The following is a 27,503-nucleotide window of genomic DNA, read 5'->3' as shown; positions in this document are numbered from 1 at the left end:
CCTCCAAGAGGCTTCAGTGTGGTGAGCTTTAGCGTTTTTAGTGCTGATTGTTTCATACTCCCAAAGGAATAAAAAAGCACCCAGTACCTGTACCAACTCCCCATGATAAACGTAATCAATATGCACTATAAGTTTGTACTCACAAAACGCCATGTGGATTGAGGACTGGAAAGTGAACCTGTTTTCTTTCTCACTAGTGTTGCACTGCAGTCGGCGGAGGGGGGTGTTTCCCGGTAGATTTTTCAGTGAATAGTGTGATCTAGGGTAGTCATAGACAATTCTTTGGATGAGCCACTTCAAAAATGAGGAAATTCCCTATCCATTCATTCCAGAAATACTCATGAAGGAAGGCTCACTTAGTTGCTAGGAACTGTTCTGCATGCTGGGCTACAGCAGAAAACAAAATAGAGGATTCATTCTGCCTTGGGAGGCGGTGTCATGGTGAGGATGGATAGACTTTTCACGAAACAAGATTTCAGAAACGATCTAGATGTGAGGGAAACAGCAGTATGGACAGAAATAGAGAACTGGCATGCTAGGGGGAAGTGAACATTGCTTACAGAAATGTTACTAGAATGGTCTTTCATAAAACTGACATTTGAAAAAAGTTGTAGAGGAGAGGGGACAACAGGAAAACTTTTGGAGGATAATATGTGAAGAGAAGGAAGATTCACTGAATTGAGTGTGGAGCAGAGGTCCCGTGTGCACGGAGGTGTAATAAAGTCAGTGGAGTGCAAAACACCTCAAGGGGTCTGTGTGTGAGGACATGAGAACCCAGGCTAGGGCACGAGAGCCTTCCTGTCCACTGTGTACAATTGGAATTTTATTAAAATAAATCGGAAGTTTTGCAAGGCTGGGTTTTAAATATGAGAAGGATCCCCCCGCCCCATCCCTGATAGTGAAAGAGTTTCGCTCAATGCTGCACAGAAATGGAGTCTTTGTGCAATGAGGATCTGGAGCAGTGAGGTGTCTACTGCAACAGTCTTGGCAAATGAAGCCAGTGGTGTAGACAGACTGGGAGCAGGCAGGAGGGGAGGAGTGGTTAGACTCAGGACAAGCTTGGAGGGTAGGAGCGATGGGATTTCCTGGATGATTGCAGAGCAGCCAGGACAGGAAGGGCATAGGGCGAGACTCAGTCTTTGGCCTGAGAAAAGGAATTGGTGTAATTTCAATGATCGATGTAGCAGATGAACAGATACATCATTTTTGTCCTTTGGCACTGAAGACTGGGAATTCGGCTTGAGGCACTGTGAGTTAATTTGGCCTTCCTGTAGAACGTTAGCACTGGGCAGCATTTTAGGCATCTTTCAGCATTAGAAGTTTAAAGCTAAGAATCACATCCAAGAAACCCATGAATAGATTTTGTGACTTTGCAAATGCTCTAAAATTTTGTGTGTATCTATACATTTACGTATGTGTGAAGAATTGCATTGTTTTTTTAACATGTCCTCAAAGAAGCAGGATTCTCAAAATTTAGTAGCTAGTACTTACTTGTGCTCCAGAAAGTATAGACTACAAGTGTTTAGAGCATTTGCTCCAGCTTGCAGAATTTTTTTGAAACAAGAATGAGAATGCAAATCTTTAGATCAACAGACAAATGTAGTCATCTGAGCTATTTTTCATCTTTGATTTCAACCAAAATGATAAGAAATGCCCATGTAAGCAATGATCCATGGGTCTATAGGGGTTTTTAATCTGCTGTGTCAGACTGTTAATGCTGACAAATTAAAATTGTAGAAGCTCAGTATTTGCAAAAGGAACAAAAATTTTGTATATGTGTGATTTATGTTCTTGAGAGGAGACCACTCTCCTAAAATCACACAGATAATGAACATCAGAGCTGTATCCTGATTTTAACTCCTCAGTCCAAGGCCAATGAGCTGCACTTCTAGTCCTGTCCCTCCTTTGTCATCTTCAAGAAGGTGTGGTATAGTAGCAGATGGTTTTGTTTCACCCATTGTCCATTGTTTGTGGTTTTGGTGTCACTTTGACAAACACCTCCAAGTTTAGTATAGGAAGTTTTAATCGTGTGTTACCCCTTGAGACTTGCAGATTGACACTATACATATACATGTAGACAGAAACAGGGATAGTAATACACATAAATAGATCTTTCGTTAATTTTTCTGGGTAATTTCAATTAGGGTCAAATTCCATTCATTTGCAGGAAAACATCCAGTGCTCACAACACCATACATAGAAAACACTTTTCCCATGTGTAACTGGGTGACATGTTGCACGGTCACAAGTAAAATTAGTTGTCTGGGTTGATTTCTGAGCTGTCAGTTTTGTTCCCTATGTCTGTATGTGCAGCATGTTGGTGTTCATGCAAGAGTCAGGGCAATGGTTGGCACACAAGTTTTCATTCAATTATAGAAGGAGGCTGAGATTTTAAGAGAACAGACAACACATTAAGGATTAAGCCGAGTATTTCATGCCTGTCACTTCTACTCCTCCATTTTGACCTGTTGGGAATTGATTAGTGCTCTTTGTGATCTTCCCTTTTCTCACCTGTTGAAATGGGCTGCACCTGAATTAGACTGTGACTACATGAAAGTGCTAGTTTTAAAGTCAAATTCTGATTCCAGCTTTAATCCTCTTCCATAGTTACAGATTGAAGTCATATAGTTCTAGACAGTAAGGAGTAAGAGTCCATACATCTGCTCCTAATTGACAAGTTGACGACACACTGTTGACTTCTCCTAAGAGAAAGCATCACTGAGTTCTTTTTTCTTCTCCTCACGACAAACAGTATTCCCCTCTGTGGACATGGAACTGGGAAATCGCACGGTTCTGACTGAATTCATCTTGTTGGGCATCTCAGCAGAGCCCCGCTGGCAGCTAATCATATTTCCAACATTTCTCATGCTCTATTTGGCAACCCTAATGGGGAACTTGACCCTGGTTGTCCTGATCCGGATCGACTCCAGGCTGCACACACCTATGTACTTCTTCATTGGTGGGCTGTCTTTTTTGGACTTCTGGTATACCTCCGTGTACACCCCCAAAATCCTAGCCATTTGTGTTTCACAAGATAAACGGATTTCCTTGGCAGGATGTGGGGCTCAGTTTTTCTTCTCCTGTGTTGCTGCTTATACTGAGTGCTACCTGTTAGCAGCCATGGCCTATGACCGCTATGTGGCAGTTTGTAGCCCACTGCTGTATTCAGGTATCATGTCCACCTCTCTCTGCACTGGGCTTGTCGCTGGCTGCTACACAGGAGGGTTTCTGAATGCCATGGCCCACACCGTCAATACTTTCCGGCTGAGTTTTTGTGGTAAAAATATCATTGACCACTTTTTCTGTGATGTGTTGCCATTGGTCAAAATGTCCTGTACGGATACCCGCGTCTATGTGAAAATCCTTTCCAGTCTGGTGGGCTTCACTGTCCTCTCCTGTCTTCTCATCACCCTCGTTTCCTATTTCAACATCCTCCTGGCTATCCTGAGGATCCGCTCAGCCTCAGGCAGGCGCAAGACTTTCTCCACCTGTGCTTCCCACCTGGTCTCTGTTGTCCTATTCTATGGCTCCCTGCTCTTTGTGTACTCCAGGCCGAGTTCCAGCTACTCCCTGGAGAGGGACAAAGTTGCCGCTCTGTTCTACACCATCATCAATCCCCTGCTCAACCCTCTCATCTACAGTTTGAGAAACAAAGATGTCAAAGAAGCCTTCAGGAAAGTGGTGCAGACCATACGACCGCAAGCATGAAGCTCATCTTGTATAGTTTATTACGGTTTACCAAGTCCTGACTTGCACATGTTTGTATACGTCTCTGTATTTTTAGTTGTTGTGTTTGTATACGTCTCTGTAAGTTGTTGTGATAAATTATTCTTGTCACAACAAAATATACAACAGCCCAGTCTCCCATAATTATCATCATCATCATTTTTGTTATTTTTTTTCTTGTGATATATTATATTCAGAGTCAATACTACTGCGGTATTTTGAATTCTGCAGTCTGATGCTTGCCTCATTGCAGTACTAGATTTTAGCATAGTTTGTCCTCTTGGCTTTTTTGAGATTTTTGAAAGAGAAAGCATGGATTCACTGGTTTTCCTGCAAATCTTTGACTTTGATGTATTTTGAGCAAATTTTGTTCGATAACTAAATGATGTGAAATGGTAGTTAGATTGCTGGAAATTTGCTTAAGGTAATGCAATGATTACTTTTAATGAGATGCATCCTCTAATATCTTCCAAAAGACCTAAGTGAATGTATAGAATATATTTGTTAAAACCTTCTACTTTCTATATTGACATAATGATTGGCAAAGTGTTTAAGACTTAATTCAGATTTAATGAAATAAAATCATTTTCAATTCACGCCAAAGATCTATTTCTAGTTTTAGCAAAAAAGTGTCCACTCCCACAGAGTAACACATCTAATGTCACCTAACTTGAAGTCACACTAAAAGAGAATAATAATGGCATGAATTTCAAGATAAACTGAAATAAAGCAACAAACAAATCCCCCAATGTATTCTAGACCTGATGATTATTTTAATCTACCCAATGACTCTATGTAGAAACAAACACCTCCTTATTCATCACTTGTTGGATGTTACTTGATAGTGTATTTGATCCTAAGCATTGAACTACAATTTAAAGATACAAATTATATTTAACAGTGCAAGAGCTTACAACTCAGAGAGTAGAACTTTGTCATTGACATAAATAGAGCAGGAAGTATGGTAGCCACTCATCCTCTGAGCTATTTCTGAAATCCCTCATGTTTCTTTCCCTGCCTTGGTTTTTTAATTCCTGCTCTTGTTCATAAAAGTCTTCACATTCCTTCTTATCTCAAAAGGTAGAATTTGACAAGATGGACTTGGGGTGGGACACACGACTCTCTACAACCCACAGAATGTCACCTTCGTTTCCTCATGATATTCATAGCAAAACAAAGAAATTGAATCAGGGGTCGGGGAGAGAATCAAGTAAAATGGAATGCTTGAGGATTCCCAGAAGTATTCCATATTCTTCTCTTTTGCAAAATAGATCTGGATTCCGTTTCTCAAAAACTGCATTATTACAAAAACAGAAACTTCATTCTATAGTTTACATTACACTCTGATTATTAGAACAAAACAGACTAATGCAAAGAAATAGTCTTCCTGTCTCAAACTGAGGAGAATGAATCCTTTAATTTAAAATATCTTCTGCACAGCCAACCTGGTAAACTCCCGAATCAGCCTGCTGTCCCTAAGCACTGCTCAGGGAAATGCAGGCTAAGGTGGGGTTTGGAAGAGTGCAGAAGAACAGGAGGTCTCAACCCATGCAAGGGGAGGCCGTTTTGCTATTGTTCCTGGAAATACGGCCGACACTCTGCGGGGTTTTGCCTGCCTTGGGCGTGCAAGAAGCATTTGCTGAGCCTCAGTGTATTCGCCTCTCAGGAATGCTGAGTGTTGTTGGCAGACTTCATGTATTTTTTTCTCACAAACTACTTCTTCACCCCTAGGTGGGAATGATAGTACTCACCTTTCTTTAAGGAAGCCTTGAATATGTACATAATAATATTAACTTCAGATATTTTCAGTTAATGCTCAAAGTTAATAGTAGAATAAAACCCCATGATGAGACAAAGATGAACTAGGAAATGAGTTAGTTGAATTCTCTACTGTTACAAGAGACCCAACGGTGCTGGCAAGATGGACAAACCAGTTCCACAGACACTCTGCAGAAGAAAGCACATCAACTACCAACAGGTATACATGAAATGTTCCAGAACACTAATCAGCAGAGAAATATGAATTAAAAGCACAATGAAATACCATGTTATGCACAGGAGAATGAGTTTGCTTTAAAAAATGAAAGGGAAAGTTGGGGAATGTGTAGAGAAAAGGGAACTTGTGAACACCACTGGAAAGAATATATGTTAGTGTAGCCACATTGGAAAACAGTATGGAGGATAGTTTAACCGTTTAAAATAGAATTAGGATTCAGCAGTTCTACTTCTGGCTATATACCCAAGGGGCTGAAATCAGGATGTAAAATAACCTGCAGTCTGCACTCCTTGCAGCTTTACACACAATATCCAAGATACAGACCGAAACTAAGCTTCCATAATAGGATGAATGGAAGCAGAAAAGTTAGCCACACATGATAGTGTACAAAGTCCATAAAAACAGAAAAAAATTATATGTACTGTTTGTGATGAACAGGTATCTCTGGAGGATGCTAAGTGAAACAAGGAATGCACAGGAAGACAAATCCTGTGAGATCTCACTGAAACGTGAATGAAGAAGTAATAGAAGCAGGATGTAGAATAGCAACTAGCAGAGGCTGTGGTGGGTGTGGTTGGTAGTAAAGAGTACTAATTGGTGAGAGGGTACAGAGATTATGTGGACAGAAGAGCAAATTCTGATGCTGTAATGCATAGCACCCTGACTGTAGTAATAACGCTGTACACTTCAAAACTGCTAAAACACATATTCTAGGTGTTCATTCTTCCTACAGAGACATGATAAAGCAGGAGGTACTGGATATATTAATTAGCCTAATTTGATAGATTTTTTTTGGTACTGGGGATTGAACTTGGGTACTTGCACTTGCAAGTAATTAGCCTAATTTATTACATCTGCCGTTATAAAATGCACTCCACAGTCATATATAAACATTTGTTGATAAAAATAAAAGAAAAATGAAAATGAAAGTAAATGGGACACTGGGAGAAAAATTCCCTTTATCTCTTCCATCTCAGAGTGGGCAAATGCTCAAAGCCTATGAGAAAGAAGTGAAAAGAACCCCGTGCCTTAGCAGGTGATGGAAAGACCTTCTCCCAGAAGCACAGAGGAAGTCGTCCGCTCAAATGCTAAGCAGGGCATTTGCACATTTATTATGAGTCTTAGGGGAAGGACTAGATCAAGAATTCCGGGTCAGATTTCAGTGAAGTAGGCACAAATTATCTGACGAGGTCATAGAAAGATGTGACACTTCCTTCCTTCGCTTTATTATTTAGAGTTTTGAATTTCTAAAATCTAACTTGGGTCTATGGCCATTCCTCCCAGAACATGCCTGATCTCTTCTAAAGTCTAACTTGGGTCTCTTTGATGCTACAGCTGGCTGTGGAGTGTCCCTGGAGGCTCATATATTCAAGGCCTGGTACCTGGACAGTTGTCACTGGGAGGTCTTGTGAACTCCAAGGGATCAGGTTTGGTGGGAGATGTTGGTGTCCCTAGAGGTGTGGAGCATAGCGAGTCTCCTTATGTCTTTCACTTCCTGTCCAAGAGGTGAATAGCCAAATTCCATCACTGCCAGGCAGTCACCAAAGGCCCAAAGCAACAGGGCCAGTCTAACATGAACTGAAACCTCTACAACTGTGAACCCAAGTAACGCTTTTCTCTTCAGGACATAACTATCTCAAGTATTTGTCAGAGTAATAGAAAGCTGACCCTGAGAGTTCACAGTGGTGTCAGTTTGAGTGGATTGAGAAACACCTATGGGATGAGTGGAGCTCAGTTCTGGGTGTGTCCAGATGACTGACTTGTAAACCAGAAAGTGAAGGAAGGGGGAAGTCCCGCCCTTGATGTGGGCGGCACCAACCAATGGACTTGTAGCCTGGAAGGAACAAGAGAGAAAGCAGGATGGCGTCCGCCATCTTGTTTCTTCTCAGAGACTTTGGGCTCAGTCTTCACTTATGGACGTGCATCTTCAATTTATTCAGGCTTCCAGCTCAGACTGATCAGCTGTCCAGCTCATACTCTTCCATCTTCCGGTGCCAACCCTATGTCTTTCTCCCAGGGACTCGCACCAGATGCTGTAGTGCTCTAGGCCTGTGATTTTGTCCTGGTTTTCTGCTTTCACTTTCCAATAAATGCTGCTTTCTGATTTCACTCTACGTAAGTTCTTCTGTTCAGTGCCTTTTGACTCTCCCCCTTGTAGTTCTTTCCAAGATGAGAGAAGAACCCATCAGCCTAATGGTCACAATCTCTTTCTGGGGCAAAAGGTGAACTGTATGTCTAGCATCATGAGTAGATTAAAACGTTTTCCACTAATACATATTTATAAGAGTAATGCTGCCCTCAGGGATAATTAAATGTTATTGGGTTGACTTAGTTTAAATGCTCAATTTTCCTTCTAGCTCCCGTAGGAGTATCCGTGGTTCATGCCTATATGAATTTTATATTTTCCTTCTAGCTCCCGTAGGAGTATCCGTGGTTCATGCCTATGCATGAATTATTGCACTGGTCACTAACTTCTCCTATTTATAAGTCATCTTCCACACAGCTGTTTCGATAATCCCTCAAAGTTTTTCGGTTATATTTTTCTGGTGATTTTGTAAAGTGATTTTGGTTGCCTGTTTTCTCTATGAGTGAAACATACACATCTCTATAGGTGATTTTAAACTGAGTATTCTAACTTTCATTATTCCATGGAGTATGAACAAAGTCACAAGTGTGGGCCCATAACTTCACATTTCCACGCAGAGCCAGAGAGTCTGCTTGGAGAACAGTCAACCTTGGGGAAAAGGGAATCTGACAGAGCAGACCTGATGCAAAGGAAAAGATGTGTCCTCCTTAAGTTGCTCATATTGACCTTGGTTGGACTCTGCAAGGGTTTGTAACTGTGTTCTGCAAAGAAATGAATGAAATATAATGTGCTAGGCAAAAGGGTATTTTCTGAGTCTCTGGAAAAGGCCCCGTTCTCCTCTGAACGGTGGCTTGGACAGAGTGTACCACCACCGAGACACATTTAAAAAGAATGGCCTCCATCCATCTAGCTGGTGCTTATGCTCCTAAACAAGCTCTCAATACAGGATTGTAAAGCGAGAGGCTGAGGTCATCATATTATTGCCACATTAGGATTTCCAGGGTCAACACATTCAATGATAAAATTTAGAGCAGCTCCTGGCAAGAACCGCAGGCCCAGGGCCCAGAAGCCATTACCATGAAAATCAGAAATGAAGACCACGTCCTGTGCCTTGTGACCATGTTCTTCAACATATGACAGAGCCTGTTATGAGAGGGGAGAGCTACTAAAACTGTAGCATGGGAGCTTGGTCATTTCCCCTTCTCTAGGTAGAAATTTAATCAGAGAAAGATGACTCTTTCTTATTTAACTGTGACTCTACTATAAATCTTTAGCCCTTCTTCCCAACCTCAGAGTGATACAGTAATTTTCCTCTCCCACCCCACAGTTTGGGAAAATTAAGGTATTTCTGATTACCAGTTATCTTGTTTTGGTTTCCTAGATCACGAGACCTAAGAAGACTGATTCTGTGCCTGGTTTCATTTGCCCAAGTCAGTACAGTTCTGTCCTATCACAGCCCTCTGCTTGGCACCTAGTACATAGCAAAGTGCCAGTTGGCAACTATTTCTGCATTTGGAATCAATTGATATGCACATATATTATCATCTCCACAAGATGTTTATTACAGTGAAGTATAATTAATACAATATCTTCTTTATTCTTACCTATATATGCATATCAGACATATGTGTGTGTGTGCGTGATATATTTAATCCTATGTATATGTACATCTCAGGTAAAAAGATGAAAAATCCTGTAGGTGGAAATGCAGGAAACACTTAGTGATGGTGGCTCTTGGAGAGGGAGGAGGAGATCTGGTCTATATTTCAATCCTTTGCTCACTGGAACTCAGCTACCAGCCATTGTAAACCTGAACAAAATTATTGGATTTCCTCCTACTAACTTTTCATAGAAATTAATTTGGCAAGGCAATTACAAAAAATGAAATTAACCAATTCAAGGCCTAACATACAATAAAAGCCAAAAGGCACCCTCTGTGTAGAAGGCCAAACTCGGTACACTTCTTAGGGTGCCCTGGGCTGCAGGGTTCTCCTGGGTCTTCAGCTTGAGGGGCGACAGTGCAAATCTGGAATTGCCGCCTCTGTGAGCAATCTGTCTGTCCACATAGATCTATGCACTCAGACATTCCACTGGTTCTGTGTCTCTGAAAAACCCAGGCAAATGTCACCATGAAGTGTTGTTCATTTCTTTGCAGAATTTTGAAATCTATGAGGCATTTTTTACTAGACCACACATTAATATTTGTAATGTTAAAAGTTTAATTTCATTACATATAGTTTACACGTACCAAATTATCATAACATAACCCATTCCTACATAGAAATACTATGTTAATCAATTTAATATATGTGCTGTCAAAGCAAGCAGTTATGAATCATGTAAAAATTCAATTGAAATAGGAATTCTTGATAGAGCCATTGTTTCTGGAGTGAGGTGGAATCTCAGGGGTGTTTTCATTTGCATCTCTTGAATGACCTGAATAACCAGTGATGTTAAACCTTTTTTGTATGTTTACTTGTTGTTTCTATCCCTTTGCCTGAGAAATGTCTGTTCATTTCAGATGCTCATTTTTGCATGGTGTCTTTAAATTTGGGAGGCCTGATATGGCTAGTTTTCTTCAAGCAAAGAGATCCTGGGAGTGGTCCTTAGAGGTTCATACCAGCTGGGAATAAATTGTAGCAACATATTTCTTGGGGCCTCCAGATCTTTATGTTAATGTCTCTGAATAAAAAAAAATAATACATTAAAAATGTTTAAGACACTGCAGAAAGGAAAGGAATGAAAATCATTAGTTACCAGTTATGGGAAAATATTAAAAATCAATTCAACATATTTATAGGCAATAATTGTATACATACTATTGTGTTACTGAAATGAATATTCTCCTAAAAGTTTGGGCTCCTCTAACACTTTTTGAAGTTACATAATTTTGTTTTTTTGTACCTGGGACTTAACTCTGGACCTTGAGATTATGAGGCAGGTGGTGGAATCACTGAGTTAAATCCCCAGCCCAAAGTTACAGAATTTTGAGGGCTTAATCTCTGTTTCTAACATACAGTAACATGAAACTCAATCCACATTCTTACATTTTATATTCAGTTTCCAGCTCCTAAATTACCTTGATTTTCTCATGTTAGGTCTTTTGAACTGTGATGCATCAAAGTTGGAAATCCACTATCTTGAATTATATCCACATGTAGCCCAATAGCAACTGTGCTCGAAGTAGTTAACTTGATCAGAAATCCTCTTTGCTGCTTCTTAGAAGATCATCTTGATTTATTTGAAGAATTTATTTAGAGCTTCTTTCACATTCTTATTCCTCAGACTGTAGATCAAGGGATTCAGCATTGGGAACAGCACGGTATAGAAGGTGGAAACCATTTTATCTCTCTCAAGGGAGTAGCTGGAACTGGGACGAGAGTAGACGTAGAGGATGGAGCCATAGTACAGGGTGACGGAGATGAGGTGGGAGGAGCACGTGGAGAAGGCCTTGAGGCGGCCCTGGGCAGAGCGGATCCTCAAGATGGCGGCGATGATGAAGAGGTAGGAGGCCAGGATGAGCCCTAGGGGGCTGATGACGTTGGAGGCCAGGAGGAAGTACATCAGAGCCTGGGTGCCCTCCTTCCCACCACAGGCCAACTTCACTAGGGGAAGCAAATCACAAAAAAAGTCGTCTATGACATTGTCACTGCAGAAGTCAAAGGAAAAGGTCTTCTTGGTGATACTGGAAGAGTTGGTGAAGCCTCCAACATAACAGGCTGCTACCAAAAATGCACAGAGCTTTGTGGACATGGCCTGGGCGTAAAGCAGGGGCTTAGAGATGGCCACGTAGCGGTCATAGGCCATGGCGGCCAGCAGGTAGCACTCAGTGTAGTCTAACCCAGCGGAGAAGAAGAACTGGGCCACGCAGCCTGCAAAGGAGATGCTTTTGTCTTCAGAGATGCAGGTCACTAGGATCTTTGGGGTGTAGACCGAGGACAGCCACAGGTCCAGGAAAGACAGATTTCCGATGAAAAAGTACATGGGTGTGTGCAGCCGGGAGTCACTGCAGATCAGCACCATGAGGGTGTTGTTTCCTAGCAAGGTCGCAGAGTACACCCCAAGGAAGAGGGCGAAGAGCACCCGCTGCGTCACGGGGTCCGATGTGAAGCCCAGCAGGATGAACTCGGTCACCGTGTGATTGCCCCTCGCCATGGCTCTGGATATTGCACTGCACAGAAAAGAAAATGGGAGATCTTTGACTTACTGTGCTGGTAAAAATAGTAGACATGGTAGTGCGTTGCAGGACATTCCTGGGAATCATAAGAAGTCTCAGACCCACAGTCTTTGTGCTCATTTAGAAAGAACTTTTATTCTGCAGCCAAATAAAGAAAAATTCCAGGGACTATGTTCATTATTTTTACTGTAGTCTCACTCAGGAAGTAAGAAAGAAGTTCATATTCAACTCAATATAAGTGTTCCACAACAGAGTTAATAGAGTCATGTATGAGTAAAATACAGACAATGTAAGATTGTTCCACTGTCGCTTCTTTTACTCCTCCTCCACTAAAAGTTCAACGACTTCCCATTGATAAATTAAAAATAAGCATAAGTCATTTTCTGGTTTGATCTATGTGCAACAGCTGTCAGAGTTTCTCACTCTCTCCTGCTGGAAATACTCTGTTTACTTGGCCTGCTGGTCATCACACTGGCCTGTTATTTCTTCTGTTTCTCTTGTTACCCATTCTCCCTCAGGCTGGCTCTCGAGTTCTGGAATGCCTCTCGAGCCCACCTGAGGACCTCTGCCATTTCCATCGAGAATGGTTCCTGGTGACATCACCTGGACCAGTGATTTTAAACATCCACTGTAGGTGAATTACCCTCTGGGTGGCTTCATTTTTCTTGCCTACTCCATGGACTCCAGATACATGCTTCCCATGACTATTGGTCCCCACATCTATGGCATAACTGTTACACAATATCCAATGTGCGCATGAGGAGAAAATCTTTTCCCAGGTATCCTTCCCACATCTCCTTTGTCTTCAGTCTTCCTTACTGCAGGAAATGACATTTTTCCAGCTTAGAAGAAGTGTTTAGTGACATGCTTAACTGTTCTCTAGCTTTCACACGATCTGGTAGGCACTGCCTTCAAAATCTTTCCAACACCTGGCCATTTCTTTCCCAACTGCAATGTTTTCATCTTGGACAAAGCCACTAGTGCTCTCTCCGCATCATTGCCGAAGCCTCCTACTTTATCTCCTTGCCTTCATGCTCAGCTCACTTGAGTCTCTCCAGAGTCTTCCTCTTACAATGCCCAGTGACCATGCTATTCTTCTGTTCTGACCACTCCAGTGACTTTGTAACTCACTCAGGAGAAGCCAGCATCCTCACAAAGAAATCCAAGCTCTCTGTGATCTGCGCTTAGTGTCTTCTGCTTCCAACTCGGCCTGTCTCCCCTCACTGTCCTTTCCACCCTTCCACCTTCCTTTCTGCTCCGAGAATAATGCACGCATCTTCAGTTCCTTCCCAGCTACTCCTCATTGTGCATGGAATGCTCCCCCCATGTATTTTCATAACTAGAAGTATGATTTTCTCAGCCTGAACTCTTTGTGATATTACTTTTAAAAGTCTTTCTGAAACACACTATTGTAATCTTCCTCCCTGACACTTCTCTTTCCCTTTTCCTGCAAATATCTTGCCCTTCCCTGCTCTTACATCATGTTGCATATATTCCTCTAACTTTACTTCTTAATTCCCTACCGGGAAATATTCTACATCATCTGCTTTTGAGGAAACATATAGGTCAGTTTAAGATTTATCTCATTTTCTTTTATTGCACTATCATAATGTCGTTTTTTATTCTAAATCAAATAATTGTAAATATGAAAAATTCTATGACAACACAAAAATCCCTGAAGACGTGAATCAATGAAAGCTGAGAGGTTTTGCTGAGAACACTTGAAATTTCTGGATGGTATCTGAACCTGAATATCATCTGATTCTATTATGCTTTGTGTCTCATTATGATCTTGGAATTTTATCACTTACAGAAATAGTTAAAAATTTTTAGCAGTTCACTTTGAATCAAATATTGTGTTCAGCACTTCATACATAGCATTTTTTTATTCCTCACAACACACATCGTACATATGCTCAAATATTAATGGCAATAATTTTGCCCATGACCATGTTGCAATGTAGTAAGTTTTGAAAAATTGCAAAATAGTAAATAGGGCTGCTTTCTCTGAAGATCTGACACTTAGCCTGGACTCAGACCCTCCTTTCATTTTTTGATGTCAGATTAGCAGGGCTGGTGGGCTACAAGGGACTCTGTCTTTTAAGTCTTCACACTGTCACCTTTGTGATAACCTTGAGAGATTCAGAAGTTGTCACAAGTGAGTGTACCTTACATAGATTAGTTAATAAAAGGTACCACGATTGTCCAGACCACATGCCGGCACCACCTTGACTCACCTAGTCTTTGGGCCAAGTCTGATTACGAATCCACAAACATTTGAGGTCCCACCCGGGCCCAGACACTTAGTTGTGTCACTGATTCAAAAAACAGAGGATTTCACCATGGACCCAGGCGGCTTATTTCTTACTCTGAATCCCCAGTGTATTTGATCCCTCAACCACCTCCTGGGCCTATAGTTTTGTAATGCTCTGCAAAGGTAATTAATGGGAAAGTATATTGATTTTCTTTTGCTTTTTCAATGCAAAATGAGAAACTCATGATTACAATGACTCTGAACTGGGTACTTTTTTCTTTAAATTCCTATCTGAAGTTCCTAGACAATAAATAAATGAATATTGTCAAACAAGACTTTCAATTAGGTGCTTCAAGTCACTATAGCCAAACAATATATACAGAATGTGACAAAATCATGATCAGCTAGTGTCCAAGGCAAACTCATTACAAAATTCACAGTTGTTCCCCTAGACAAAGGGAACCCTAGAGATAAAATTGAGAGGAAATACCCTCCAGCATCCATTCATCAACAGAGAAATCACTTTGGAGACAAACTTTGCATATCATAAATGTCTATAAGATAGCTCGTGCAGCAAACATATCTACCCTCACCTCTCACGCCATTACTCAATTTATTTTTGCTTTGTTAGGTTTTAGCAAAACATTTATTGGTAGATTTTATATATACATGATGGTAGCATTCGTCATATGTAATTTAAAAATCTTGTGGAGATGATAATATATATCATATCAATTGATTCCAAAATGCAGAAATAGTTGCCAACTGGCACTTTGCTATGTACTAGGTGCCAAGCAGAGGGCTGTGATAGGACAGAACTATACTGACTTGGGCAAATGAAACCAGGCACAGAATCAGTCTTCTTAGGTCTCGTGATCTAGGAAACCAAAACAAGATAACTGGTAATCAGAAATACCTTAATTTTCCCAAACTGTGGGGTGGGAGAGGAAAATTACTGTATCACTCTGAGGTTGGGAAGAAGGGCTAAAGATTTATAGTAGAGTCACAGTTAAATAAGAAAGAGTCATCTTTCTCTGATTAAATTTCTACCTAGAGAAGGGGAAATGACCAAGCTCCCATGCTACAGTTTTAGTAGCTCTCCCCTCTCATAACAGGCTCTGTCATATGTTGAAGAACATGGTCACAAGGCACAGGACGTGGTCTTCATTTCTGATTTTCATGGTAATGGCTTCTGGGCCCTGGGCCTGCGGTTCTTGCCAGGAGCTGCTCTAAATTTTATCATTGAATGTGTTGACCCTGGAAATCCTAATGTGGCAATAATATGATGACCTCAGCCTCTCGCTTTACAATCCTGTATTGAGAGCTTGTTTAGGAGCATAAGCACCAGCTAGATGGATGGAGGCCATTCTTTTTAAATGTGTCTCGGTGGTGGTACACTCTGTCCAAGCCACCGTTCAGAGGAGAACGGGGCCTTTTCCAGAGACTCAGAAAATACCCTTTTGCCTAGCACATTATATTTCATTCATTTCTTTGCAGAACACAGTTACAAACCCTTGCAGAGTCCAACCAAGGTCAATATGAGCAACTTAAGGAGGACACATCTTTTCCTTTGCATCAGGTCTGCTCTGTCAGATTCCCTTTTCCCCAAGGTTGACTGTTCTCCAAGCAGACTCTCTGGCTCTGCGTGGAAATGTGAAGTTATGGGCCCACACTTGTGACTTTGTTCATACTCCATGGAATAATGAAAGTTAGAATACTCAGTTTAAAATCACCTATAGAGATGTGTATGTTTCACTCATAGAGAAAACAGGCAACCAAAATCACTTTACAAAATCACCAGAAAAATATAACCGAAAAACTTTGAGGGATTATCGAAACAGCTGTGTGGAAGATGACTTATAAATAGGAGAAGTTAGTGACCAGTGCAATAATTCATGCATAGGCATGAACTACGGATACTCCTACGGGAGCTAGAAGGAAAACTGAGCATTTAAACTAAGTCAACCCAATAACATTTAATTATTCCTGAAGGTAGCATTACTCTTATAAATATGTATTAGTGGAAAACGTTTTAATCTACTCATGATGCTAGACATACAGTTCACCTTTTGCCCCAGAAAGAGATTGTGACCATAAGGCTGGTGGGTTCTTCTCTCATCTTGGAAAGGACTACAAGGGGGAGAGTCAAAAGGCACTGAACAGAAGAACTTACGTAGAGTGAAATCAGAAAGCAGCATTTATTGGAAAGTGAAAGCAGAAAACCAGGACAAAATCACAGGCCTAGAGCACTACAGCATCTGGTGCGAGTCCCTGGGAGAAAGACATAGGGTTGGCACCGGAAGATGGAAGAGTATGAGCTGGACAGCTGATCAGTCTGAGCTGGAAGCCTGAATAAATTGAAGATGCACGTCCATAAGTGAAGACTGAGCCCAAAGTCTCTGAGAAGAAACAAGATGGCGGACGCCATCCTGCTTTCTCTCTTGTTCCTTCCAGGCTACAAGTCCATTGGTTGGTGCCGCCCACATCAAGGGCGGGACTTCCCCCTTCCTTCACTTTCTGGTTTACAAGTCAGTCATCTGGACACACCCAGAACTGAGCTCCACTCATCCCATAGGTGTTTCTCAATCCACTCAAACTGACACCACTGTGAACTCTCAGGGTCAGCTTTCTATTACTCTGACAAATACTTGAGATAGTTATGTCCTGAAGAGAAAAGCGTTACTTGGGTTCACAGTTGTAGAGGTTTCAGTTCATGTTAGACTGGCCCTGTTGCTTTGGGCCTTTGGTGACTGCCTGGCAGTGATGGAATTTGGCTATTCACCTCTTGGACAGGAAGTGAAAGACATAAGGAGACTCGCTATGCTCCACACCTCTAGGGACACCAACATCTCCCACCAAACCTGATCCCTTGGAGTTCACAAGACCTCCCAGTGACAACTGTCCAGGTACCAGGCCTTGAATATATGAGCCTCCAGGGACACTCCACAGCCAGCTGTAGCATCAAAGAGACCCAAGTTAGACTTTAGAAGAGATCAGGCATGTTCTGGGAGGAATGGCCATAGACCCAAGTTAGATTTTAGAAATTCAAAACTCTAAATAATAAAGCGAAGGAAGGAAGTGTCACATCTTTCTATGACCTCGTCAGATAATTTGTGCCTACTTCACTGAAATCTGACCCGGAATTCTTGATCTAGTCCTTCCCCTAAGACTCATAATAAATGTGCAAACGCCCTGCTTAGCATCTGAGCAGAACACTTCCTCTGTGCTTCTTGGAGAAGGTCTTTCAATCACCTGCTAAGGTACAGGGTTCTTTTCACTTCTTTGTCATGGGCTTTGAGCATTTGCCCACTCTGAGATGGAAGAGATAAAGGGAATTTTTCTCCCAGTGTACCATTTATTTTCATTTTCATTTTTCTTTTATTTTCATGAACAAATGCTTATATATGAGTGTGGAGTGCAGTATAATTTTATACATGGCACATGGATTAAATTAGGCTAATTAATATATCCAGCACCTCCTGCTTTATCATGTCTCTGTAGGAAGAATGAACACCTAGAATACGCGTTTTAGCAATTTTGAAGTGTAGAGTGTTATTACTACAGTCAGGGTGCTATGCATTACAGCATCAGAATTTGCTCTCCTGCCTACATAATCTCTGTACCCTCTCACCAATTAGTACTCTCTACCACCAACCACACCCACCATAGCCTCTGCTAGTTACTATTCTACATCTTGCTCCTATTCTTCATTCCACGTATGAGTGAGGTCACACAGGATATGTCTTCCTGTTCATTCCTTGTTTCACTTAGCATCCTCCACAGATACCTGTTTGTCACAAACAATACATACATTTTTTTCTGTTTTTATGGACTTCGTACACTATCATGTGTGGCTAACTTTTCTGCTTCCATTCATCCTGTCATGGAAGCTTAGTTTTGGTCTGTATCTTGGCTATTGTGTGTAAAGCTGCAAGGAGTGCAGACTGCAGGTTTTTTTTACATCCTGATTTCAGCCCCTTGGGTATATAGCCAGAAGTAGAACTGCTGAATCCTAATTCTATTTTAAACGGTTAAACTATCCTCCATACTGTTTTCCAATGTGGCTGCACTAACATATATTCTTTCCAGTGGTGTTCACAAGTTCCCTTTTCTCTACACATTCCCCAACTTTCCCTTTCATTTTTTAAAGCAAACTCATTCTCCTGTGCATAACATGGTATTTCATTGTGCTTTTAATTCATATTTCTCTGCTGATTAGTGTTCTGGAACATTTCATGTATACCTGTTGGTAGTTGATGTGCTTTCTTCTGCAGAGTGTCTGTGGAACTGGTTTGTCCATCTTGCTAGCATCATTGGGTCTCTTGTAACAGTAGAGAATTCAACTAACTCATTTCCTAGTTCATCTTTGTCTCATCATGGAGTTTTATTCTACTATTAACTTTGAGCATTAACTGAAAATATCTGAAGTTATATTATTATGTACGTATTCAAGGCTTCCTTAAAGAAAGGTGAGTACTATCATTCCCACCTAGGGGTGAAGAAGTAGTTTGTGAGAAAAAAATACATGAAGTCTGCCAACAACACTCAGCATTCCTGAGAGGCGAATACACTGAGGCTCAGCAAATGCTTCTTGCACGCCCAAGGCAGGCAAAACCCCGCAGAGTGTCGGCCGTATTTCCAGGAACAATAGCAAAACGGCCTCCCCTTGTATGGGTTGAGGCCTCCTGTTCTTCTGCACTCTTCCAAACCCCACCTTAGCCTGCATTTCCCTGAGCAGTGCTTAGGGACAGCAGGCTGATTCGGGAGTTCACCAGACTGGTTGTGCAGGAGATATTTTAAATTAAAGGATTAATTCTCCTCAGTTTGAGACAGGAAGACTGTTTCTTTGCATTAGTCTGTTTTGTTCTAATAATCAGAGTGTAATGTAAACTATAGAATGAAGTTTCTGTTTTTGTAATAATGCAATTTTTGAGAAAAGGAGGATGCATCTCATTAAAAGTAATCCTTGCATAACCTTAAACAAATTTCCAGCAATCTAACTACCCATTTCACATCATTTACTTATCCAATAAAATTTGCTCAAAATACATCAAAGTCAAAGATTTGCAGGAAAACCAGTGAATCCATGCTTTCTCTTTCAAAAATCTCAAAAAAGCCAAGAGGACAAACTATGCTACAATCTAGTACTGCAATGAGGCAAGCATCAGACTGCAGAATTCAAAATACCCCAGTAGTATTGACTCTGAATATAATATATCCCAAGAAAATAATAACAAAGACGATGATGATGATAATTATGGGAGACTGGGCTGTTGCATATTTTGTTGTGACCAGAATAAATTATCACAACAACTAAAAATACAGAGACGTATACAAACATGTGCAAGTCAGGACTTGGTAAACCGTAATAAACTATACAAGATGAGCTTCATGCTTGCGGTCGTATGGTCTGCACCACTTTCCTGAAGGCTTCTTTGACATCTTTGTTTCTCAAACTGTAGATGAGAGGGTTGAGCAGGGGATTGATGATGGTGTAGAACAGAGCGGCAACTTTGTCCCTCTCCAGGGAGTAGCTGGAACTCGGCCTGGAGTACACAAAGAGCAGGGAGCCATAGAATAGGACAACAGAGACCAGGTGGGAAGCACAGGTGGAGAAAGTCTTGCGCCTGCCTGAGGCTGAGCGGATCCTCAGGATAGAGAGGAGGATGTTGAAATAGGAAACGAGGATGACGAGAAGACAGGAGAGGACAGTGAAGCCCACCAGACTGGAAAGGATTTTCACATAGACGCGGGTATCCATACAGGACATTTTGATCAATGGCCCCACATCACATACAAAATGGTCAATGATGTTTTTACCACAGAAACTCAGCCGGAAAGTGTTGGCAGTGTGGGCTATGGCATTCAGAAACCCTCCTGTGTAGCAGCCAGCGACAAGCCCAGTGCAGAGAGAGGTGGACATGATACCTGAATACAGCAGTGGGCTACAAACTGCCACATAGCGGTCATAGGCCATGGCTGCTAACAGGTAGCACTCAGTATAAGCAGCAACACAGGAGAAGAAAAACTGAGCCCCACATCCTGCCAAGGAAATCCGTTTATCTTGTGAAACACAAATGGCTAGGATTTTGGGGGTGTACACGGAGGTATACCAGAAGTCCAAAAAAGACAGCCCACCAATGAAGAAGTACATAGGTGTGTGCAGCCTGGAGTCGATCCGGATCAGGACAACCAGGGTCAAGTTCCCCATTAGGGTTGCCAAATAGAGCATGAGAAATGTTGGAAATATGATTAGCTGCCAGCGGGGCTCTGCTGAGATGCCCAACAAGATGAATTCAGTCAGAACCGTGCGATTTCCCAGTTCCATGTCCACAGAGGGGAATACTGTTTGTCGTGAGGAGAAGAAAAAAGAACTCAGTGATGCTTTCTCTTAGGAGAAGTCAACAGTGTGTCATCAACTTGTCAATTAGGAGCAGATGTATGGACTCTTACTCCTTACTGTCTAGAACTATATGACTTTAATCTGTAAATGTGGAAGATGATTAAAGTTGGAATCAGAATTTGACTTTAAAACTAGAACTTTCATGTAGTCACAGTCTAATTCAGGTGCAGCCCATATCAACAGGCGAGAAAACGAAAGATCGCAAAGAGCACTAATCCGTTCCCAACAGGTCAAAATGGCGGAGTACAAGTGACTCGCATGAAATACTCAGCCTAATCCTTGATGTGTTGTCTGTTCTCTTAAAATCTCAGCCTTCTTCTGTAAGTGAATGATAACTTGTGTGCCAAGCATTGTGCTGACTCTTGCATCAACACCAACATGCTACACATACAGACATAGGGAACAAAACGGAGAGCTCAGAAATCAACCCAGACAACTAATTTTACTTGTGACCGTGCAACATGTCACCCAGTTACACATGGGAAAAGTGTTTTCTATGTATGGTGTTGTGAGCACTGGATGTTTTCCTGCAATTGAATGGAATTTGACCCTAATACAAATGACCCAGAAAAATTAATGAAAGATCTATTTATGTGTATTACTATCCCTGTCTCTGTCTACATCTATATGTATAGTGTCAATCTGCAAGCCTCAAGGGTTAACACACGAAGAAAACTTCCTATACTAAACTTGGAGGTGTTTGTCAAAGTGACACCAAAACCACAAACAATGGACAATGGGTGAAACAAAACCATCTGCTACTATACCACACCTTCTTGAAGATGACAAAGGAGGGACAGGACTAGAAGTGCAGCTCATTGGCATGGACTGAGGAGTTAAAATCAGGATACAGCTCTGATGTTCATTATTTGTGTGATTGTAAGAGAGTGGTCTCCACTTAAGAACATAAATCACACATATACAAAATTTTTGTTCCTTTTGCAAATACTGAGCTACTACAATTTTAATTTGTCAGCATTAACAGTCTGGCACAGCAGATTAAAATCTCCTATACACCCATGGATCATTGCTTACATGGGCATTTCTTATCATTTTGGTTGAAATCAAAGATGAAAAATAGCTCAGATGACTACATTTGTCTGTTGATCTAAAGATTTGCATTCTCATTCTTGTTTCAAAAAAATTCTGCAAGCTGGAGCAAATGCTCTAAACACTTGTAGTCTATACTTTCTGGAGCACAAGTAAGTACTAGCTACTAAATTTTGAGAATCCTGCTTCTTTGAGGACATGTTAAAAAAACAATGCAATTCTTCACACATACGTAAATGTATAGATACACACAAAATTTTAGAGCATTTGCAAAGTCACAAAATCTATTCATGGGTTTCTTGGATGTGATTCTTAGCTTTAAACTTCTAATGCTGAAAGATGCCTAAAATGCTGCCCAGTGCTAACGTTCTACAGGAAGGCCGAATTAACTCACAGTGCCTCAAGCCGAATTCCCAGTCTTCATTGCCAAAGGACAAAAATGATGTATCTGTTCATCTGCTACATCGATCATTGAAATTACACCAATTCCTTTTCTCAGGCCAAAGACTGAGTCTCGCCCTATGCCCTTCCTGTCCTGGCTGCTCTGCAATCATCCAGGAAATCCCATCGCTCCTACCCTCCAAGCTTGTCCTGAGTCTAACCACTCCTCCCCTCCTGCCTGCTCCCAGTCTGTCTACACCACTGGCTTCATTTGCCAAGACTGTTGCAGTAGACACCTCACTGCTCCAGATCCTCATTGCACAAAGACTCCATTTCTGTGCAGCATTGAGCGAAACTCTTTCACTATCAGGGATGGGGCGGGGGGATCCTTCTCATATTTAAAACCCAGCCTTGCAAAACTTCCGATTTATTTTAATAAAATTCCAATTGTACACAGTGGACAGGAAGGCTCTCGTGCCCTAGCCTGGGTTCTCATGTCCTCACACACAGACCCCTTGAGGTGTTTTGCACTCCACTGACTTTATTACACCTCCGTGCACACGGGACCTCTGCTCCACACTCAATTCAGTGAATCTTCCTTCTCTTCACATATTATCCTCCAAAAGTTTTCCTGTTGTCCCCTCTCCTCTACAACTTTTTTCAAATGTCAGTTTTATGAAAGACCATTCTACTAACATTTCTGTAAGCAATGTTCACTTCCCCCAAGCACGCCTGTTCTCTATTTCTGTCCACACTGCTGTTTCCCTCACATCTAGATCATTTCTGAAATCTTGTTTCGTGAAAAGTCTATCCATCCTCACCATGACACCGCCTCCCAAGGCAGAATGAATCCTCTATTTTGTTTTCTGCTGTAGCCCAGCATGCAGAACAGTTCCTAGCAACTAAGTGAGCCTTCCTTCATGAGTATTTCTGGAATGAATGGATAGGGAATTTCCTCATTTTTGAAGTGGCTCATCCAAAGAATTGTCTATGACTACCCTAGATCACACTATTCACTGAAAAATCTACCGGGAAACACCCCCCTCCGCCGACTGCAGTGCAACACTAGTGAGAAAGAAAACAGGTTCACTTTCCAGTCCTCAATCCACATGGCGTTTTGTGAGTACAAACTTATAGTGCATATTGATTACGTTTATCATGGGGAGTTGGTACAGGTACTGGGTGCTTTTTTATTCCTTTGGGAATATGAAACAATCAGCACTAAAAACGCTAAAGCTCACCACACTGAAGCCTCTTGGAGGGTAAGAGGGCTTAGGGAGAAGCAGCTGACCCCTCAGCCCTTCCTGCTCTCTTCACAGCAGCACTCGAAAGTCTCTGGAAATGACGGGGCCAATGGCAGGCGAAAATGACAAGCAAGAATGGGAAACATTCCCTAGAGGTGCGAGAAGCACGGGGCAGCACCATTAGAGTCAAGTCAAACCACAGGTCTTGACCTGTTGATCTCTACATAGTCGGCAGACATCCACGGTGTAGCACAACTGTGAGAGTGAATTGTAAATTGCAGATGTAGCGTAGGATGAAGTCTGAGATCTACTTCAGGTGTGTGTGCTTGTGTGTGCACAGGTGCAGTCTGTGTGTGTGTGCTCGCCCGTGTGTGCATTTGCAATAGCGATGATGCATTCAGAGCAACACCAGACCCTCTCTCCCTCAGACTGCTGAGTCTGGAGCCAGTGCTTACCTTAAGAAAGCCCAGTTCTTGGAAGCAACACTATTCCTATGTTCTGGTGACAGGCTCACTTTGTGGGCCCTACATATGCAGTTTTACAAGGACACATCCAGACCTCTCCCATCAGCAGCACAGGAGCATGCACCGGCAGTCTCCAAAGACTCCCCTAGACTCCTCCTGGAATTAGAAGTTAATGTGTGAGTTAGGATATGATGCAATGAGGAACAGTGGATTAATCGTTGGTCCATTGCGGATGGGGATTTAGCTCAGTGGCCGCGAGCCCACTTTGCTCAAGCAAGGTCCTGAATGCAATTCCTTGTAGCTTCTCCTCCCCACAAAATTGGTCCAGTGGATCTCAGAATACAGGGATTAAGTGAATCTGAGGATATTAATTTTTCTAATTTGAATCACAGAACTGAACTCTGTGATCCATATTTCTCACACACTTCTCCTATCTCCCTCCCCCCTTCTCTCTCTTGCTCTTTCCCAGCAACAATTCCTTATTTCATCTTTTAGGAAAGTCTTATCCGTCCTCGTTTTCATGCCCAGATTTAACCTGAGCACGTCACCTTTAGCTCCCCTGTTTGGAGACAGGACCTTCCAAGGGTGCCTGACTAAGGTGGACACAAGTAGAGGATGTTAGTTCCGTACCACAGAGAAGCAGGTTCAGAAGCAGAGCGCATCACCAATGAAGCAGGAACACAGGAAAATGATGGCACGAGGAAGCAACAGGCCACAGGCATGTGTGTGCAGCGAGAGGCCACAGGAGTGTTGGGACCTGGTGCTGCTCACACAGTGACACGAAACCTCCAGACTTGCGAGGAAGAAATTCCTGTTCTGTCAGGACTCGGGGGCACTTCTCTGGCGCGTTCAGCCAAGAAAAACGCGGAGTCACCGATATTAGGGCATCATATGTTGACAGGACCCCATGTTTTATATGTAAAATGGGGCTCAAAGTTAGAAAACGGGGTTCACCACAACGTCATATTCGCTGCCTTTGCTTCGTGCATACACAAAACGGAAGAAGGAAATAGGGTCTTTGCATCTTGGTTTATTAAGCAATTCTCTCGCTCCATAAAGATGACTGAAGTAAGTCTTTTGAAAGGGGGTCGTTGCTTTAGAGATCTTTCTCCGCACTTTTCTATTTCTCAATTACAGAGTAACCTGACGGGAGCATGGAGAGTCAAGAATGGCTTGGGAGCCGCATGCTGCCCTTGTCAATCAGAACACTCGGAGGTCTGGCCGTGTATGCTATCAAGTTCACAGGCCTGTCCTTCTAAATTTATTTTTTAGAATACAAGGCAAAGGGCCCTGAATCTTTAATGCAAAATAACAAAAGAATAACTCATTCTCCTGGTTCCCCGAAAACACCAAGGACGTGCGCTGGAGCGGTGGGGAGATTCTGCGTTCGGTGTCACCTTGAACAACTCTCCACGTTACCACACAAGGCAGGGAGCGGTCAGAGCAGAGGCCCTGCCTGGAGCCGGGTGGGCAGCGCTGCGTGTGCAGTGGGGCAGCGTCTGTTCTGCGCACTGTGTGGACCGCAGCCGTGCAAAGGGCAGCATTTCGGGTCAGGAGAGCCCTGCACAGGCGCAGAAGCACAAAGGGGCAGGGGGCTGGGAGGAGACTTTGGAACCTGGGGGTCCTGCATGGTTAACAATGTCTGTGCACCAGGAGGAAAGAGCTGGGATGCGCTCACTGAGGAGGTTTCGTGCCACAGTGAGGACTTTGGTGGACTTTGCACTGACCCTGCCATTTAAATTTTCTGAGTATTGTGATCCTTGCCGTACCGGGGCCTTTCAAGCCTGGACTCTGTCCTTCTCAGGGCCAGGTGATTTCTACCCCTAAATCAGCTGCACCTCCCTAGATAACACCTTTCACATGCAGTCTGACACAGCCCATCTCTCCAGTCTGTTAGTTCTTTTAACCCCGCCCTCACCACACCTGTCTTCCCGTCTGTATCACCGAGGGCCAATGACCTGACAGGGAGTCATCCCCGTGGCCTAGCAACTTTGGAGAGGAATCAGACTGCCCAGCTCAACACCTGCTCCTGTTACCTACCCTGCAACATTAATATGACCTCAGGTGTGTGTCAAAAGGTCCTGTGGGCCAGGAGGACAGCACAGCAAGCGCTGACCCTCACGGTCACTTTGTGGAGCTCACGTTGTCCTCTGCCCCAGGCTCAGCGATCCAGTCCCCAGGCTTCACTGCTAGAATGGAGCCCTGGTCTGCAGACCACATCATCAAGCTCCGCTCTGCATTACACTTACTCAGGAGCGCTTCATGGTCTCGGTCACTGGGGAAACCCATGCAGGCCAGAAATGTCACGATAGGCCTGAGACTTATCTCCTATGCAGAAAATTACTAAATATGAGTTAGAATGGAGAAAAAGGAAGAAGAAAATATCCACATGCAAAGCCAGGTAGTATCTGGGTTGGCTGGGATAAGTTCCAGTCACTCATGATGAAGACTTTGAAGTTGATACTTGCTGTGAACCAGGTTGATAGATTGTTCCCCCATCAATGTGTTGACGATTAACCCTAACGAGATGACATGAAAAGGAGACAGTTAGGGTCAAAGGCGAATGCAGTAAGAGTGTGGGCATCTGAACGAGGGTCACCCTTCTCTGCAGAGCACTGGAACTTGTCCCATCTGTGTTTTGCTGCCTGCCTTCCATGTATGTAACCTCGAGCTGTGCTACTCTTCTGTGTCACATCACAGAACATCCTCTACTTCCACCTACTTTTACTATAAATGCCTGAATTTTATTCTTTCTTGGGGTGGAAAATGCTTTTTATAAATATCAAAGAAAGAAATGTAAGAATTCCATCAGAAAGAAATGAAAATGGTAGAGCCAAGACAACTCTATCGACTTGATCAGTAAATGCCACACTCATCGTTGAAGTCCTCTATTAATATGCGCTGTTACTACATGTTAATGAAAATCCACCTAGATTAAAAATGAAGTGGGCATTGAAAAGTCAGGAAGTCTTCACCAAAACGTGAGTGTTAGGGCATGCTGATCCTGGACTTCCCACCTCAGGAACTGCAGGAGACCTCGTCTGTGTGGTGTAGGACCCCAGCCTGCACCCTCTGCTTCTGCCCTCCTGAGCCTACTCAGACGGCATCACCATTATTCTCCCCACGTCACAGCTGCAGAAAAAGCTCAGCAAGGGCAGCGGCACAATTAGCAGCAACGATGTGATCTGCAGTCCACTTTGTGCGAAGCTAACTCCCAGGCTTTCTACGTGATACCATGGCAACACGAGCTCATGGCCTCTTAGTTTTCGGGTCTGCTGATCTGCAGTATAGAAATCAAACTGGACAAAGTGAAGTCTCTACTTGGAGCCACAGGAACCATGAGCACAGGACAGTGCTTCCGTCTCCAGAACTCTTCAGACTGATGCCTCTTTCCCCTCTCCCATGCGGTCACTATAACTGAGGCAAGTGAGAAACTCGGAGGAGCGAGGAGGTGCCCGGAATGACAGAGCGCTCACGTGCAGAGCAGCGCGGGATGGAAAGTTCTCTCTCTCTTCAGAGCGGCCTCTGCTCGCCCAGCTCCTCCTACCCTCCGGTTGCTGTGAGGTAGAACTCGCTCTAACGCTTTCGCTCTTCGTCCAGTCTTGAAGGAATGGGACAAATAACCATGGGCTCTGATGGCCCCCACCCCACGCTGCTGTAGAAAGACGAGCGATATCTGGGAGGTCTGGGGACCGCCCACAACTTAGGTCCTGTGCACAACT

General features: G+C 42.7%; 3 protein-coding genes across 3 annotated transcripts; 1 reads left to right on the top strand and 2 right to left on the bottom strand.

The window, feature by feature from the left end:
- The first annotated feature begins 2,766 nt into the window (after positions 1-2,766).
- LOC104851232 (olfactory receptor 9G4) lies at positions 2,767-3,708 on the top strand. The gene has a single exon (XM_010608406.2). It carries the CDS (start codon positions 2,770-2,772, stop codon positions 3,706-3,708), a length of 939 nt encoding a protein of 312 aa, XP_010606708.1. The 5' UTR covers positions 2,767-2,769.
- Positions 3,709-11,045: 7,337 nt separating this feature from the next.
- LOC104851150 (olfactory receptor 1013) lies at positions 11,046-11,963 on the bottom strand. Its single transcript, XM_010608331.1, has one exon. It carries the CDS (start codon positions 11,961-11,963, stop codon positions 11,046-11,048), a length of 918 nt encoding a protein of 305 aa, XP_010606633.1.
- A 7,665-nt stretch (positions 11,964-19,628) lies between these two features.
- Positions 19,629-20,570, bottom strand: LOC104851231 (olfactory receptor 9G4). Its single transcript, XM_010608405.2, has one exon. The coding sequence runs from the start codon at positions 20,565-20,567 to the stop codon at positions 19,629-19,631; it is 939 nt and encodes a 312-aa protein (XP_010606707.1). The 5' UTR covers positions 20,568-20,570.
- Between the last annotated feature and the right edge of the window lie 6,933 nt (positions 20,571-27,503).

Source organism: Fukomys damarensis, unplaced genomic scaffold, assembly GCF_012274545.1.
Source record: "Fukomys damarensis isolate Sample0158 unplaced genomic scaffold, DMR_v1.0_HiC HiC_scaffold_27, whole genome shotgun sequence".
NCBI classification, from domain to species: domain Eukaryota; kingdom Metazoa; phylum Chordata; class Mammalia; order Rodentia; family Bathyergidae; genus Fukomys; species Fukomys damarensis.
The sequence above is the reverse complement of the archived record's forward strand: the minus strand, read 5'-3'. Positions and strand labels throughout refer to the sequence as shown.